This window comes from Urocampus carinirostris, chromosome 2 (assembly GCF_059441175.1).
Source record: "Urocampus carinirostris isolate Australia breed hairy pipefish chromosome 2, RoL_Ucar_1.0, whole genome shotgun sequence".
Lineage (NCBI taxonomy): Eukaryota > Metazoa > Chordata > Actinopteri > Syngnathiformes > Syngnathidae > Urocampus > Urocampus carinirostris.
Window position 1 is genome coordinate 34,203,388 of NC_142350.1, and position 17,232 is coordinate 34,220,619.

At 38.3% G+C, this 17,232-nt stretch overlaps 1 protein-coding gene across 1 annotated transcript in view; it reads left to right on the plus strand.

Moving 5' to 3' along the window:
* Window positions 1–15,252, plus strand: part of adcy3a (adenylate cyclase 3a) — a 34,535-nt gene extending 19,283 nt beyond the window's left edge. Inside the window, exons 14-21 of the mRNA XM_088326248.1 lie at window positions 524–807; window positions 911–992; window positions 2,930–3,088; window positions 3,167–3,313; window positions 5,466–5,579; window positions 5,651–5,774; window positions 7,717–7,841; window positions 8,503–15,252. Coding sequence (XP_088182374.1) covers window positions 524–807; window positions 911–992; window positions 2,930–3,088; window positions 3,167–3,313; window positions 5,466–5,579; window positions 5,651–5,774; window positions 7,717–7,841; window positions 8,503–8,682 — 1,215 coding nt within the window. The 3' untranslated portion in view covers window positions 8,683–15,252. The remainder of the gene's footprint in view (window positions 1–523; window positions 808–910; window positions 993–2,929; window positions 3,089–3,166; window positions 3,314–5,465; window positions 5,580–5,650; window positions 5,775–7,716; window positions 7,842–8,502) is intronic.
* The last annotated feature ends 1,980 nt before the right edge of the window (window positions 15,253–17,232 follow it).

Sequence of the window (17,232 nt, forward strand, 5' to 3'; positions counted from 1 at the left end):
CTAATCCTAAAAACGGAAAGTACAAAAAAAACCTACAATGAAAAACAGCTGAAAGAGTACTGAAAGGTATGGGAAAAAGTATAAAAGCTAGTGGAAAGTGTGAAGAACTACTAAAACTGATCCACTGTATGTAGGATGGAAAAATATGAAAAACTGCTGTAATGGTTGGAGAAGTATTGAAATGTTGTGGAAAAGTACAAATTATTCAAAAGTGTAAAAACCAACAAAAAAACGACTGAAAAATGACTAAATAAGTGAGCAAAAACTGTCAAAGAAGGACCAAAAAACAACTGGAAAATTACCAAAAAGCAAACGCCTAAAAACAAAAAACGACCCCAAAAAAAAAACATTTTTGAAAAATGTAAAACGAAAAATCTTTTCATTTTTAAATTTAAGACGAGGGCCGCATGTTCAAGACATCTGCTCTAAATACCTTTTTTATAGACGGCTGTAAAATAGTTGCCCATTATTTATAGTACTGACCTGAAATGAATGTTTGCTGATTTTGTTCCCAAACATCTAGCTGAGCTGTTTGCCTCAAGCTCATCTGTCAGTCAGCACCTCTGTGGCATCCCCATCTTCCTCTTCTTCTGCCTGGTCCAGCTCTGAGGGTTGTGTGAACAACCCCAAATATTATAGCTACATCGCTGTGCTGGCTCTCATGGCCACCACCATGCTGGTTCAAGTTAGTCATATGGTCAAATTCACGCTGATGCTAGTCATCACGGTTGCCACTGGTGTTGTTAACATATACAGCTGGAGGGACATCTTTGACCGCTATGACATGGCCCGCTTTCAGGATTACAGGTGAGAAGACAAATACCCGACATGTTGTATATACATCAGAAAATTTTGATTTTATTGTTTACAAATATATAGATTTTATCATGGGTGTTATTGTTTCTCTCAGGTCATATTTAGTCCCATCCAAGTTCACCATGTCAATTATGATCTTCACTATGATGGTCAGCTTTTATTTTTTCTCCCGACATGTAAGTTAATGAAGTGTTTTTTTTCCTGTTTGATTTTCTGTCTCTCTGTCCGTCTCTGCATTTCCCTCAGTCTCTCTCTTTTTGTCAGTGTCTCTTTCTCTCTCTCTCTCACACTCTATATCTATTTCTTCATCAGATTATATTACTTGTTTTATCTTTCTGTCTTTCTCTCTATTGTTATCTTTTTTCCTCCTTCTCCCTCGCTATTTCTCTCTCTCTTGCTCTCTTACTCGTTATTTCTCTCTCTCTCTCTAGTACTTGTTATCTCTCCCTCTCTGTCTCTTTCTCTTACTCTTTACCCCTGTCTCATGATTTCTCTATATATCACACTGTCTCTCTATGACTCTCGGTCCATTCCTATTTCTCACTGTCTATCACTCTCTCTATCTCTTTCAGTAGCTCTCTCTCTATCCCTCTCTGTACTGTATTACTCTTTATCTCACTCTTTCTCTCACTGTCTTTATTACTCATCTCTTTATCTTTATCTGTCTGTCTCTATGTTAAGTATTATTGGAATTGAGCAAACAAATTATACAATGTGTAAAAGAGGTGGTCATCCAATTGGGTTAAACACAAGCTGCACTACAACAAATGACTTACCGTAAATTTCGGACTATAGAGCGCACCTGATTATAAGCCGCACCCACCACATTTTAAGAGGAAAACCGCTTTTGTTCTTACACAAGCCGCACCTGTATATAAGCCGCATGCGCCCACATTATAACATGTAACACAATCACAAAATTAACCCAAACCCTACTTTGAGTCCCACGATTTTAACTGAACATACAGTACACAATTCAAAAACCACAGCCGGCAAAATAACGGAAAATAATACCGGTAGTTAAGATTTGATGCAGACCTGCAGAGTCCGGGTCCCGTTAACAGTAATCCAAGGGAAAAAAGTGTATATTTCCAAAGGTAAGGGTGGGAAAAATATATATCCACTATTGTCTGCCGTGTCCACAAACACTCACCTTTACCGGTCCCCACTTCCCGTCATCCCCCGCGTCTGTTACGCCCCTTCTTTTTAATTGGTCAGTGCAAGACTCATCAGAATATGTGTCCAAAATAAATACATTACATAAATATACAGTTGCAAATACATATTATACATGGTTACACATATTTACAAAGAAAGGTACCGTCTTTCTTTTCCGAGAGAGTTTTCAAAGCTTTAATAATAATAGTATAACTTTCATCCCAAACCGTGCCTGTGAAGGGTGGCAAAACGCCACTAACAACACGCTCGCAATACAGTTAACGGGTCTGTTATAAAAACATACCGTACATGTAGAAATCACGGTAAACCGTTCTCATCTTCCTCCCTATAACTAACGTCATCAAAGTTGTCCTCCTTTAGTATGGGAAAGAGACTTTGTCATATAGACTCCGTCCCACGCTCCCTTATTCAAAAACATGCTAGCAACACGCTCGCAAGGTAAAGTTTGGGTGCAGTAGCCCTGTTTCCTTCTTTATCGGACTGCTCGATCACGTTTAGCTTGTAAGCTGCGTCATGTGCCTTGAACTCGAGCGCCGCTGGCGGCTGTTAGAAAAATTACATAAATTCGCCGCATCACTGAATAAGCCGCGGCGTTGAACGTTTGCGAAAAAAGTAGCGGCTTATAGTCCGGAATTTACGGTACTTAACAACTCAAGAGAAGAGGTTTGAGTTAATCTGCTAACATTGCAGAAGTTTTGCAATTACTACTAAACCAAAGTTAACAGCAATGTGTTAATATGACAAAACACATATTTTTAATTAATAATTAGTTCACCGCTGTATGATGTTTAATTTACGCTTTATTTCTTTAAAATATATTTCCTCCCCTTTATGACAATTGGCCTGTGTATTGATGGTTTAGAAAGATCTAATGTCAGTTTTTTAGAAAGATATTCTGTCAAAGCGTATGATGAGTTACTGTTTTGACCTGAAGGTGGAGAAGCTTGCTCGCACTCTATTCCTGTGGAAGCTTGAAGTTCATGAGCAGAAGGAGAAGGTATATGAGATGAGGCGATGGAATGAAGCACTGGTGACTAACATGCTTCCTGAACACGTAGCTAGGCATTTTCTGGGCTCCAAGAAGAGAGATGAGGTAAGGGCCTAGCTTCAACAGAGTGATCGTTGTCCATAGTAGAAAATTCTTAATCCTTGTTGACTTGCTGTTTGCCAGGAACTGTATAGCCAGTCATACGATGAAATTGGAGTCATGTTTGCATCCATTCCAAACTTCTCTGACTTCTACACAGAGGAGAGCATCAATAATGGAGGCATTGAATGCTTACGATTCCTCAACGAGATCATTTCAGACTTTGACAGTGTGAGTTTGGTCACCAAAAAACATTCTCTTTGTGTTTGGATTAGGTTGACTTGTCCTGTTTTTGGTTTGTGTCAATGTGCAAACCTGTGCTCGACGTAGCTACCTTCCGTAATATAAACCGCACCCAAAAACTTTTCACTGGCCACAATTTCATAATGGTTGCAACAGGGATCAAACCAGAACACTGATGGTTGTCCACAATTGCATAACATTGGATGCAACAGAAATAGGTACCCGGATCCTGGCGGGGAAAGCGCTGGAACATATCCACTCAACCAGGGGTTGGAAACCTATGGCTCGCGACCCAAATATGGCTCTTTTCATGAGTACGTATGGCTCAGAGATAAAAACATACCCGTACAAATCTTATCTATCTATCTATCTATCTATCTATCTATCTATCTATCTATCTATCTATCTATCTATCTATCTATCTATCTATCTATCTATCTATCTATCTATCTATCTATCTATCTATCTATCTATCTATCTATCTATCTATCTATCTATCTATCTATCTATCCATCCATCTACCTTGGTCATATCCCTCAAGAGGGGTACTGACTGCAAGACAAACACATACAATAACAAATAAAATACAAATAAAATGAAAATAAAATAAAATGGGATAAAATGGCAAAAAAAACCACACACAAAGATTTTTGGACCATGGCCAACCCAAATGCCCAAACACCCAAACAAGTTGGGCACCTTGGCACCTAACTTGGTCATGTTTTCGTCCCTCCAGATGAAACGGGACACGAGAACGCGGCCATGTCACTTGGGTCAGGGTGACACAACACACTTCTGTTCAACAGTTCAACCTACATACATGCATTTACACTCAAACAATTCTATATGTTTACATACACATAGATGCATGTATGTATATTTATTTATATATATATATATATATATATATATATATATATATATATATACACCCTGATCATATCCAGACAGCAAGACAAACACATCCAAAAACAGAGAAAATAAAAAAAATAGAAATAGCAAAAAACACACACAAAAATGTTTCTACCATGGCCAACCCAAATGCCCAAACACCCAAACAAGTTAAGCACCTCGGTACCCAAGTGGGTCATGCTTTCCTCCCTCCAGATGAAACGGGACACAAGAAAGCGGCACTCGAGTCAGGGTGACACAACACACTCTTCTGGTTTACTCCTGCCGCATCATACAGGTGCCCTGCCCATCCCTTAGAACGTGTCCAAACATCCCACTATCCTTTTACAACACCTCTCCACTCATTCCTAAAAAAAAATTATCTATAGTGTTCCAATCCTAATAAACGCAGTGCTGAGTCTAGTGTACATATTTGACGTAGCGCTAATATAAATAAGGCCAGTCAATGTCCAGTGTGTAATGAATGCTCCCCACTACCGTTCACAGTCAAGATTTTACACCAAGAGACCCCGTTTTGGCTGTACGTCGCTAAGGAATCCTTATATGGAAGCTCATTAAATATTTTAGGTCCACAGTTGAGACACTTTATGATGAAAACCCCCAAAACAAACTGAACACCGGAAAACGCCAGCACACAACCAATTTAATTGGACGAGTGGTTTAGGTGGGCAAAGCTATGCACACAGCGCAGTTCTCTGTCCAGGTCCGTCTGCACCTAAGTTAAATACGTCACTATCCTCGTTTGCAGTATCTTGTGACATTTTAACAAAAGAACTCTGCTTGTACCTTATTTTGAAACCGTTATTCATGATAAAAATGATGGTCAAAATGAGCCTCAACAAAGTAACTGTGGTAGGAAGAGAAGTTTAAAGTCGTACTGTAAAATTCGGACAATAAGCCGCAACTTTTTTCCCAAGCTTTCAACCCTGCGGCGTATGCAATGATGTGGCTAATATATACAATTCTTTTAACGGCTGCCAGGGGCGCCAGAGTAGTAAAGGTCAGAGAGAGACAGGTGGAATATATGTGTCGAGGAATACTCACTTTTAATGTACTGTAACTTCACGCTTTGTGCATAAATAAAACTAGCATGGATAAGATTAAATATTTAAGGCGGATTTCTATTCATCTGTCGGCCTTATCATGGGGTTTTATTTCCATCAACCCAATAGTCTAATGCGTCTTATATATAAAAAGTATATATATATATATTTTTTTCCCACAACAGTTGCTGGACGAGCCTCAGTTCCGCTGCATCACCAAAATAAAGACCATTGGAAGCACTTACATGGCCGCATCAGGTGTCACTCCTGATGTCAACAACGGCTACACATGTATGAAGGTCAGTACCTCGACTCGATTAAATTACAACCCGAAAATATTTGTACATAATTGGACCTTGTTGGTGAGAAGGAGGAGCAGTCCGACAAAGAGCGCTGGCAGCACCTGGCAGACCTGGCCGACTTTGCGCTAGCCATGAAGGTTACACTCATGAACATAAACTACCAGTCCTTCAATAACTTCATGCTTCGAATTGGTACGTCTTCACACACGAGCTGCTTTTTTTAATACGTTATTTATTTATTTATGTGTTTTAGTTGACATTTTGCATTTGCATAATTACATTTATTTAAATTTTCTCTTGCAGAATTATTGCATTTGACCATTGTGGGTTAGGAGTTTAGTGCTGTTTGAAAAAAAATCATTTCCTTACTGCAATCATATTTGGATTTTTTATTTTTATTTCAAAAGCTCGCTATATACAGATTCCTGTGGATTCTTGTAAATTCTTGAAGGCTTCAGATTCATTATTGTGAAAAAGGCCTTACTTGGCATTAAAATGTCTTAAATCAAATTTTCAAAAGTCTTAAAAATGTGAAGACAAAGATTTAGGGTTAGGGGATTTAGTATTTATCAATTGTCCATATCCAAAGTTTTTTTTTCCCAAGCATGTGTTTTTATGATGCTTCACTCAAAATTGGTCATGAATATAGCGAATATAGTGTAATGTTTTTTAAAAATATTTTACACTAGACAACAAAAACCCATTTTCATGCATCATGATAAAAATGTTTTATGAATGTAGCGGAAGAATTATTTGTTAATAGTAAGTGTGAATTTCCCTACGGGGATGAATAAAGTATCTATCTATCTATCTATCTAGTTATCTGTCAGTTTTGACTGAGGATCTATGACATACTGTATACATCCTTTTTATACATTTTTTCCATATCTAAAACTTTGGAGAGAGCGAAAGTTTTTTTTAGATGGAAGGTTTTCAACTGGACCAAAATGTGATTGAAAAAAGTAAACATTCGTTTGAAATTGCCTCTAATTTAAGTGGTGTTTTGTTTGGTTAGTTTCAATTGTGTTTATTTTTGTCGACTTGGTCTTAAATTTGATTTCAAAAGGCATCAAAAAAAAGTCTTAAAAAGTTTTTACTTTAGCTCGACTGCTGGAACTCTGGGCAGCACAGCGGGGCAGTGTTTAGAGCGTGTGCGGCACAATTCTGAGGTCGTGAGATCAAACCTTCCTGTGTTGCACCCCAAATTAAAAATTACAAAATAATTCAAAAGTATCTTTAGAATAGCAGCGATGATATGTATTTATTAGGTACTTGTTATTATTAAGTACATGTTATATTTCTTGTTTTGTCTATAAGTAAATCATTTATTCAAATTAGTTTTGCACTGTTCAGAATTAAAGCAAAGTGATACATTATTACCCTTTTTAAAGTATTAAATTTGATAACATGATCTTTAAAAAAAACTTAAAATGCAATATAGCTAGCTCAGAACTTGTTTTTCTTTTGATACAATTTGATAAATGTCTGGATGAATAAAATAAATGCATAAGAAAAATAGCAAGTGAAGAAAAATCAACACAATTCCATTAGTAGTACGTTTTATTTATCATTTAATACAGATTATCATTATATTTTTAACATTTCTGTTTGGCAGGGGGATTAAAAAGCCAGACAGGCTGCACGTGGCCAACGGGCCGTGGTTTTCCCACATCTGATCTCAAATGTGTAATTTGAATTTTTTTTCCCCAAAATGATTCTTTAAGTTACAAATCTGTGTAAAAAAACTACGTGGTCTATCACCCTTTAAGAATCCTCCTAGATTTTCATAGTGTTACAGGACGTTTATTTTCTTAGCGCTATGTCGGCTATGCACACTAGATTCGACTCTGCGTCTATAAAAATAGGAAAACTATAGATTCAATTTAATTTCTTCTACCTATAAAAAGAGCTCTAAAGGTTCCCGACCTCTAGAATACGGTAATGTAAAAAAAAGGCAATATATGAACATTATTTGGTTAAATTTCTGGAAATATTAATCAATGAATTCCATAAGAAAAACAAAATAGGAAAACATAATGTATAGACAAAAATGCTGTGTATCCTCAATGCAGTCAGTTGTAATAAGTATCACCTAATTTTTGTCTCTCTTTCTTTCGTATCCCTGCTCCTTCAGGTCTGAACAAGGGAGGAGTTCTGGCAGGTGTGATTGGTGCACGCAAACCTCACTACGATATCTGGGGAAACACAGTGAATGTTGCCAGTCGCATGGAGTCCACCGGGGTGATGGGAAACATTCAGGTACTGCGTCACAATACTTTAAAGGAGCTGTCAGGAATTTTAAAAATGGTCTACTAGCTGACACCATCCTCTGGTTTAAGACATCATTGCAGCCTCTTTCAAGATGTTTTTGTGGTGCGTTCAAGAATATGGATTTCTTAGACCCGCTTAAATAAAAATTTCTTTTTTTTTATTTATCTTTTGGGAGCTTGGGTTGGTGTTTGTGCTGAATTTGAAACTTCTTTCACCATTTTCATGCTACACTAACAGAAAATCCGGAAGCACGAGCATGAAATCATTCTCAATAATACATAAAGTAGGCAAAATAATCTTTTTTTTTTTCACAATATTGCATTTACAGAGCTATAGGATGGTTTCTCACTTCATAGCCAAGGGACAGATTCCGCTTCAAACAGAACAACTGTACTTATATTAGAGCCATGATGAAAAATGCCTGGCAAGTTGGGTCTGTGAGTGCCCATGAGTACGCTAGCTAGAGATCCAATTTGATTGAACATTTCTGGAGGGATGTGAAATTGGCTGTCATCCAACTTCATCCTCCTGTCTGGACTGACAAAAAGGAACTACAAAGAAGGAACTATCGTGAAAAAAGATGAAACTGTGCAAACAGCATTCAATAGCTCCATGAAGATAACCTCACTATGTTGTGTGTTCCCATCAGGTGGTGGAGGATTGCCACAACATTCTCAAAGAGTATGGCTTCCGCTTTGTGAGGAGGGGGCCTATCTTTGTCAAGGGAAAAGGGGAGCTGCTGACTTATTTTCTCAAGGGAAGGGACAAACAAGGTTCTTTTTTAAATGGCTCTTCGGTCACTCTCCCCCATCAAGTCGTGGACAGTTAAGCCACAAAACGAAAATACGAACAGCAAACAAATGTTAAATTTAGAGAGGTTGTGAAAAGAACTTTTGCACTCATAGTCATTTGCCTTTAACCATGAAATGCCCTCATATCCTCAACACTGCCTACTTAGTCTAAAGGCGACTCACAACTGAAGATGTCCTAATCTTTTGGGGGACCGATCCCCTCTTTAAATGCCAGTAGAGAATGTACTCGTAAAAGTAATGCCATGTCATTGTCAACCAGAAACATTTGTCACAGGGGGAAATGATCCTGGATTTTCTTCATTTTGAAAAATGTACATAACATTGTACCGTATTTTCCGAGGTATGAGGCGCACCTAATAAAAGCCAATTGGCTAGAAATTTTAACGGGCGCCAATAGTCTGGTGCGCCTTATACGCGGACAAATTTGGAAACGCGTTACCATATTTGATCAGATGATAATTTTATCACTTAACACAATTGCATAACAATGATGGCAATGGGGATCAAACTGGGCAATGGTAAGAGCACTGAATCCTTACCACCAGGCTGCTAGGGACATGTATGGTTCTTTTACAATCGTATAACATTGAATGCAACGGGAATCGAAACTGAGACCGTATTTTGATGCACAAGGCCCAAAAATTCTATATAGTACTTTCCGATCCAAGTAAATACAGATTAGTATCGATTGATACAGATCTGATACCGATACATTTTGCTTGGTAATGTCATGATCATTGAATATGTGATCAATTATAAATGTACCCTTATAGTACAGTAGTTTTAATTCCATGCGCCTTATGGTCCGTTGCGTCTTATAAATGAGAAAATGATTGTAATAATCGGGTGCGCATTACAGTGCGGAAAATACGGTACAAGTTAGGAACATTTCACAATTCATACATGGGACTAAATAATTCAGGTTGTGGCGGTGTAATATGCAGATGAGAAAATTGTGATAGAAAAACAAACTGCACACTGGAATCACACTGTGACTTGAACGTGAGTTGCTCCTTTAAGATACAAAAAAGTGACCTGGAAGAGCAGTCCTGCGGGAAAAGGAGCGTTTACAAATGTATCTGTTATTGTTCGTCAGGCCTCTGTGTTGATGAAATTAGCTCAGTTGTGTCCTCTCTTCTTCTCTCTGCTCATGGATCTCTAAAGCACACTTACCTTAACATAGTTTGCGGGGGAAACTGTCCATGTTTTTGGATGCACCCGATGTTCGTTTTCTCTGTTCGTAGATAGAAGTGCCTATCACATGATGTGATTGCCAAATTTTAGATGAAGGATTCCATTATAAATGCAGATCATTTCATTTTTCATTTAATTATCTCAATACTGCTATTCCAGTCCACTGGGTGTGCTTTTAAAATAATTGGTTTTCATGCTTTTAATTTCTATTTGATAAGATTATCAATTAGAGTGAGCTCGATTAGTTTTTGTTGAAGAAATGTATTACACTCTAACCAAACATTATCCGAATAATGTAAAGCTTCATTGTGTAATATTTGACCACTAGATGGCACTGTTGTCAAATGCGAATGAAAACCTGTGCCACAGCAAGAAACAACAAGGCAGACAAACGTGACAGTGTCTTAGGGGCCGGTCACACAGCCGTTTGCGGCTGAATCACGGCTAAAATTTTGCGTTTTTTTTTTGCCCGTGGTTGCCCGGGATGGAAAATGCACAAATTTGGCCAACCCGCTGTTCATCTGTGGTATGGCCGGAAAAAAGATGCCGGCGACTGTTCCGCTTCCTCATCGCGTCATTTCTGCGTCATTTTCTCGTGTGGACCACGGGTATAAAAGCTCCCGAGCCGGTGTCGTGCCCAAATCCGACTCCTACGCAACACGTAACACGCTAATTTCACGTAATAACACCGCGATACAGGCGAAGAACATGCTATTACCATGCTCTACCCACGATTACCCGCTGAAATTTCCCGTCCTACCCATGTGTAACCACGCTCTGGCCGCGGCGAGAGCACGTCGTTCCGCGTCATTTCTGCGTCATTACCTCGTGTTGACCACGTGTGCGGCACGCGGTTTAACACGTGCTCAAACTTTTGAGCAGCTCAAAAGTTTTGAACGCGGCCAACCACGTGAAAATTTCCGACCGCGAGTAAAGCACTGCTCTATCTCGTCTATATAGCGGTCTCAATACGTACAACAGCACTCAACAGCATCTGCTTCACGACCAGAAATATCTGGCCGTGGTTCAGCCTCAAAACGCTCGCGAAAGACTGTGTGCCCGCGCTCTGAAGAATTGAGCAGCGCTAAATAATTTCGCGCTGCCACCCGCGCGCGAATATCCTACTGCGAGTTAAGCACCGCTGTTTCTCGTCTGAATGACGATTTTAATGCGTCCAATGGCGTCCGCCTAAAAGGCAGAAATTTCTGGCCGTGATTCAGCCGCAAATGTCTGTGTGACCGGCCCCTTAAGTAAGGATTCCGCTACGTAAAAGAAATATACATTTCTCAACTTATGATGTTTAATAAAAATTAACATTGGTATGATAGTTCATAAATTTTTGCCTAGCATTACACACTAGATATTACACACTTTTCTTTGAACAATAATTTTGGATGTTTGGTAGCACTTTTTACACACTGATACCAAAACGAGTACGCAACACTAAAACCAAGTTCCGATGCAAATCACCTCCCAAACTGAAACATAAAAACACATATACCCCAAAGTTACATTTATTTAAATGCATAAGAAATGTTCTATTTTAATATAGTTTGATATAATCTATACTACAGTGATAAGGATCAACTGCTGTTGGTAATACTGATACTAACCCAATACTTGATATTGCTAATCACGGTTCACGAATCCTATAATCGCCTGAGTCGTAGAGGCACAACTTTCTGTGGTGTATCTTGGGCAAGTACAGCCTGGTGGCCCCCATCCCTCTCCAGGCCAGTTTTTGGGGTAAGAGTTTGCTCCGCCATATGAAACAGATAGTACTGGTTTCCATGGTGACCAGTATGAAAAAAATGCTCTTGATCTGACCCCGATACAACACTTTAATCATCTGGTCGCCGTTGTTTTTCTGGTGTAAAGCGTCATCCCTTTCCTAAGAGACGAGCTAGACCTCGACATTGATAGGCAGTAGCCCTAATTCTTACCATTACTTTTAAAGAGACAGTTTGTATTATTTGGGCACGAGATTTCACTGTATGGTATAGACTAGGGCAACCCAAAACGAGTGCTAAAATGCACAAGGAGCAATACAAATTTCCGAGACTCAAAGTGACTAAAAAGTACCACTTCTATATTTTTGCCCAGCCTTTTTGGGTTTCCGTCGCAGCAAAATGGCTGACAATTATAACAGCTCCCTTTAAATATTTTTGCTTATTATTTTAATGTGTATTGTTTATTTATCACCAGGAGGTACTAGATAATACACACTTCCCCCATAACGAACTTTAGGCCCATTTAAGGATAATGCATTTAATATTGAATGTTGTTTTTCATATTGGACTTATTGGGTAGGTTTTCAGAGGTAAACAGGACAGCCTTAAGTGCCTCCAATGTTAAAAAAAGTATGAATGAATGAAAACTTTTATTTCGAACATAAAAATAAAAACAGGACAAAAACAATGAGTCAACAACAGAATAATGTCACATAACATGTTCGAAAAGGGGTAGTCAGAAGCAGATGCTTATTTTTCCTACCCCTTTATCTTCCTTATTAAATACATTTTATAGATAGCTCCTCTTGTGTCCAATACAACAAATCTCATGGATATACTTATTACATGGGTCAGATATAAATAATTATGATAGTTACAATAATCACATATTTTATACACTAATCTTCACAATACCATCCCTCAACGTCATAATGCGCATAATGTCACTGCGGCACCAGTGATAATAACAATAAAAATAAACACAATACATATAATAACAGTTCTGATATAATAATAGTAGCAACATTAACAAAGTAATTAAAGTAAACCAAATACCAAATAGAGCAAAATTTATGGCTTAGTTGAAATTATTTTCCTTAACTAGTGCTGTCAAAAGGTTTTAAGTGTGAGCGAAATCTTTTAAACTGCTTTAATTTCAATGTTAAAGCATCTGTAAAAAATAACTTTTGAGCTAGTGTTTCCCCCAGGAAAACTTGCTAAGCCTTGTTATTAGGGGAAACAATCTGTATTGAAAAACCTTCACCACTACCAAGAGAATTCTGCTGGCCCGTCAGGCTTTATGAGCTTTGATGAATACTATTAATATCATCAAAATATTTCTCTCTTTCCAAGCAGAACATTACTGTATTCGTGCCCATAAATCTTCACCACTTCTCTGTTGTAAAAGCTACCAGAAAACTGCAGTGAAATGTCATCGAGGTATTGGTCAGGTCTGGATTGGGACTGTGATTTTGTCTTTTGATTACTTCTACTTGAGTACAACTTTTTCTTCTCCTGCATGACTACAATCCCTGTCAAATTAGCTATCTAATAGATGCAGAGTAGTCCAAATCTAATTATTATAAAAACACAGCATGAAAAAGGACTCAAATCCAATTCGGAGAAGGCACAAAATTTGAATGATTTTTTTTTCCACTTTTTCTACTTTTTAGTATTTTCAAATTAATCTTGGTATGAATTTGAGGTATTGACATTACACCCGAAAAAGTCAAATGGAAAATTGGAAATTATCTTAATCAGGGATGTCAAACTCTGGGGCCGGATCAGTCAAAGAATCTCATCTCATCTCATTAGCCGCACCGCTTATCCTCAGTAGGGTGCTGGAGCCCATCCCAGCAATCATCGGGCAGTGGGCAGGGGACACCCTGAACTGGTTGCCAGCCAATCGCAGAGCACACAGGGACAGACAACTCGCTCGCTCATTCACACCTAGGGACAATTTGGACCGGCCAATCCACCTGAAATGCATGTCTTTGGAATGTGGGAGGAAACCGGAGTGCCCGGAAGAAACCCACGCAAGCACGGGGAGAACATACAAACTCCGCACAAGAAGTCCGGTAGCTGGATTTGAACCCACACAGGAGGTAGAATGTCAACTTTAAATTGTTGGCTTTGTTTTTCAGAATTATGCTTCGTCACTCAGCCTACATTGGTAAATTACCCTACAAATTATAATCACGGATGACAAGGGATATTTTCTAAACACAACACATTTGTTTACAATGTGTTAACTGGTTTATTTTACTGGCCAAGTGAATGCAGTTTTACACCTGATCCAACTCACCATGCTGTACAAAGTCAACACTTTTCTTTAGTGACTGGAGATCATTTGGTTTGATTTTATTTGAAAAAATCATTACTTTTGCTAGAAATTACCTCAAGACTCGCTTCATTTTTCTTACCTACGCAAAAATTTAAGGTGGGCCGGATTTAATCATCCAATAGAATCTGTTCCGCGAGCCGTATGTATATGCCTGGTCTAAATAAATGGGTATAAGTGTTGGAAAGTAAAGGAATTCTCCTAACATTTTTTTTATATACATACTCGTTCTTAACTTGAGTATTGAAATTCATTTGTGCCATTAACTTACTTAAGGTTCGTGACATAAATTTAACAGCTTTAGTTACATCTCAGGTCAAAATTGTTCTTAGATTTTTTTAATAGAATGTGTATTTTCTGTTATGTTTAATTTATTACAATGTCCTGTGATATATTTATCGCTTTCCTTACAAGTTTGGGAATCATTCCCAAAATAAGACCATGAAGGTATACATTATACATGTTTCATGTTCTCTGTTTTAAATTATCTTTTTTTTTTTTTTTTTGCAAAAAGTTGCCTGGAAATTGAGTGGATATATTTGAACCACGCATCCAGTGAACTAAATTGAGAAATTGAAAAATAAAAAAATAGAATATATGCATACGCATGCCTATTTCTCTCAAAAGTTTCCAGTTAGGATGAGTTGGGACACTCAGTAGAATTAGCAACCGAAAAGAAATGTTTGAAGCAGAGCATTTAAGAAGCCTGAGCTGTTAAATGAGATTAGGGTTAAATTGTTTTGTTTTGTTTTTTTGAAAAGCTTGACATGCTATTTTAATTAAATATTCATTCTTTCCCCTTTAATCCATATTTTTATAATGTAAATTTATGCTCCATCTACAAAGAGGGTATTGTATATAGGAATTAAAACTGTATTTATGAGTCTGCTGAATTTATTACAAAACGCGATAAGACGTATTTTGACACTAGCGTGAAAGTGCCATGGATGTTCAAGCCAAAATATGAATTCGGGATTGTTTTCTCATATGTATTTTCAAAAGATCAGGAGAATTAGATAGCACTTTAAATTGTGTGTTGGTTGTATGATGCCAAATTTCTCAAAGTGTTCTGCCCTGATTTTCTAAGATTCATTCCTGCCTTGATGCTAGTGAGGCCATTGATGGTTATCTATTGATTTCTCTTGTAGTTGTCTACTGTATCCTTTGACCGTTTTCCCCCTATTTTGGTACTTATAAGTCAATGTTTCCTTCTTAATTTTAGTCGTCAGAAAAAGTAATCTGATTTTGTTTTCTAAATGAAAATGTTCGCTTTGTTTTCTGTTCAATGTTCAGTTTTAATAATAAACACAAAAAAAGGCCAATGAGTTATTTTGCAGAGGTTAATTTGTGAAAGATGTGTCAACAGTGTGGATTTACTATGTTTTAATAGTTTTTAAAATTGGTTCTTAGATTCCAATTTAAATTGTAAAAAAATTAATAAGTTGGGCCAGATATTCGGAGGGAAGCACAATGAATTATTCATGTTTTTCTTAGTGTTGACTTGACTGTCACGACCAGAACAGAATTAGGACCCAGATGCGTAACGTTAACCACAAGTTTATTGAGATAAGAAGGAAAGCCAGCGCCCGCGATCCGGTGCTCGCTGGACGCGGGAAGCAAGCCGCTCACAGATTCTGAACGTGTTCCGAATGCGGAAGTGGATTTTCCGGAGCGGGAGATCGTGGTGTCGAAGACTGAAAAAAAAAGCCAGGACAGGAGAGCAAAAACGTCGGGATAAAAAACGGGTCGTAAGCCGGGACGGGAGAGCAAAACGTGGTCAGGGTCAAAATACAGGTCGTAGCCGGAGACAAACGGGGAAATCAGGAACGGCGGGTGGAAAATGGGTGCAAAAATTGGGACCGACGGGAGTCAGAGTCAAAATGCTTGCCTTGTAGAAACAGAGGTTTGCTGACGGACTGACAACAGGCTAATGAAAGGACTGAGCTTGAATGGGTCGGGGAGCCAATCAGGAAGCCCACAGCGGCAGGTGCCAAACGAGCGGGCACATGTGAAGTTAATCAGTCATCATGACATTGACAACATTTTGTTCTGAAGGACAGTATTCATAATACCTATATTTAATAATTTATTAACTATGAAGTGCAACATGTATTTCTACAAAAATCCATAAGTGTTAATATGACAAATGATCATTTTTTAAACAAATAGTAAGGTACTGTATGTTTAAAACAGCCCTCCAGGTCCTGAGTTTGAACCACATTGGTAACCCCTGAGCTAGATGCTACACTATCAGTATATGCAGCGATAAGTGATAGAGCTACCGACACACCGTTGTTGAATGGTAATCCTAGTTTTGACTCAGGTAAGACAGTGATGTTTTAGTACAATGTTTTTACAACTATTGTGCCATAAGATGACGAGTAGATTTTGCCCAATTTTATCTTTGAAAAAAAAGCATGCCATGCCTTTGCTTTTTTTCCAATGATCAGGTGGGCAAGTGCAACATTCATTCATCTGTTTTATTTTTATATACTGTGTACTAATAACTTCTCATTAGGTATTACATAGATTTGATCAATCAATCAAACTGTATTTGTATTGCACCTTTCAGGCAAGTCAAAGTGCTGAATATAAACAATTAATACAGAATTAAAAAAAAAAATTCCCCTACCCACCAACCCAAGACTCCAAATACAAAGACACACACCGTGGTTGAAATAAAAACAATGAATTTAAAAAATAATACTAAAATTATAGCAAGGCACAGACAAAGCCTGTGAAGAAAAAAGACCTGAGAAAGGCTCATCCACACTGATAAGGGATGGCAGCAGACAGCCACAGGAAGGATTTTCAGCCAGCTAACTGCACCATACCAGTTTTGCAAAAACTGCAGGGGAATATAAAAGCATTTATGATGAGGGCTGGGTTTGTGCTTGCCCACATGAAGTCTAGTATGACTTCCTTAGATTTGGTGGTGTTGAGTATTAGTTTATTTTTCCGAACACAACGTCAGCGTCTGTCTCCACCTCCTTCCTGTATGCCCATCAGAGCTGAATCCCACCAGCAGACTTCACAATCGTGTTCGTGGGGTTGGTTGGTGAACAGTCCGATGTGTACAGGGTGAACAGTAAATGGCTGAACACACATCCTAAGAGATTCAGTGTGCAGCATCAGGGTGAAAGAGACTTGGCGGCCGAGTTTCACAGCCTGCAAGCGGTTGAAGAGTCCATAACCCAGCTGCAGATGGAGGAGGAGAGCGCCAGTTCGGAGAGTACACTAGGATCGATTGTGTTGAATGGAGAGCTGAAGTCCAGAAAACATTCTGACCTAGCTACTGCGTT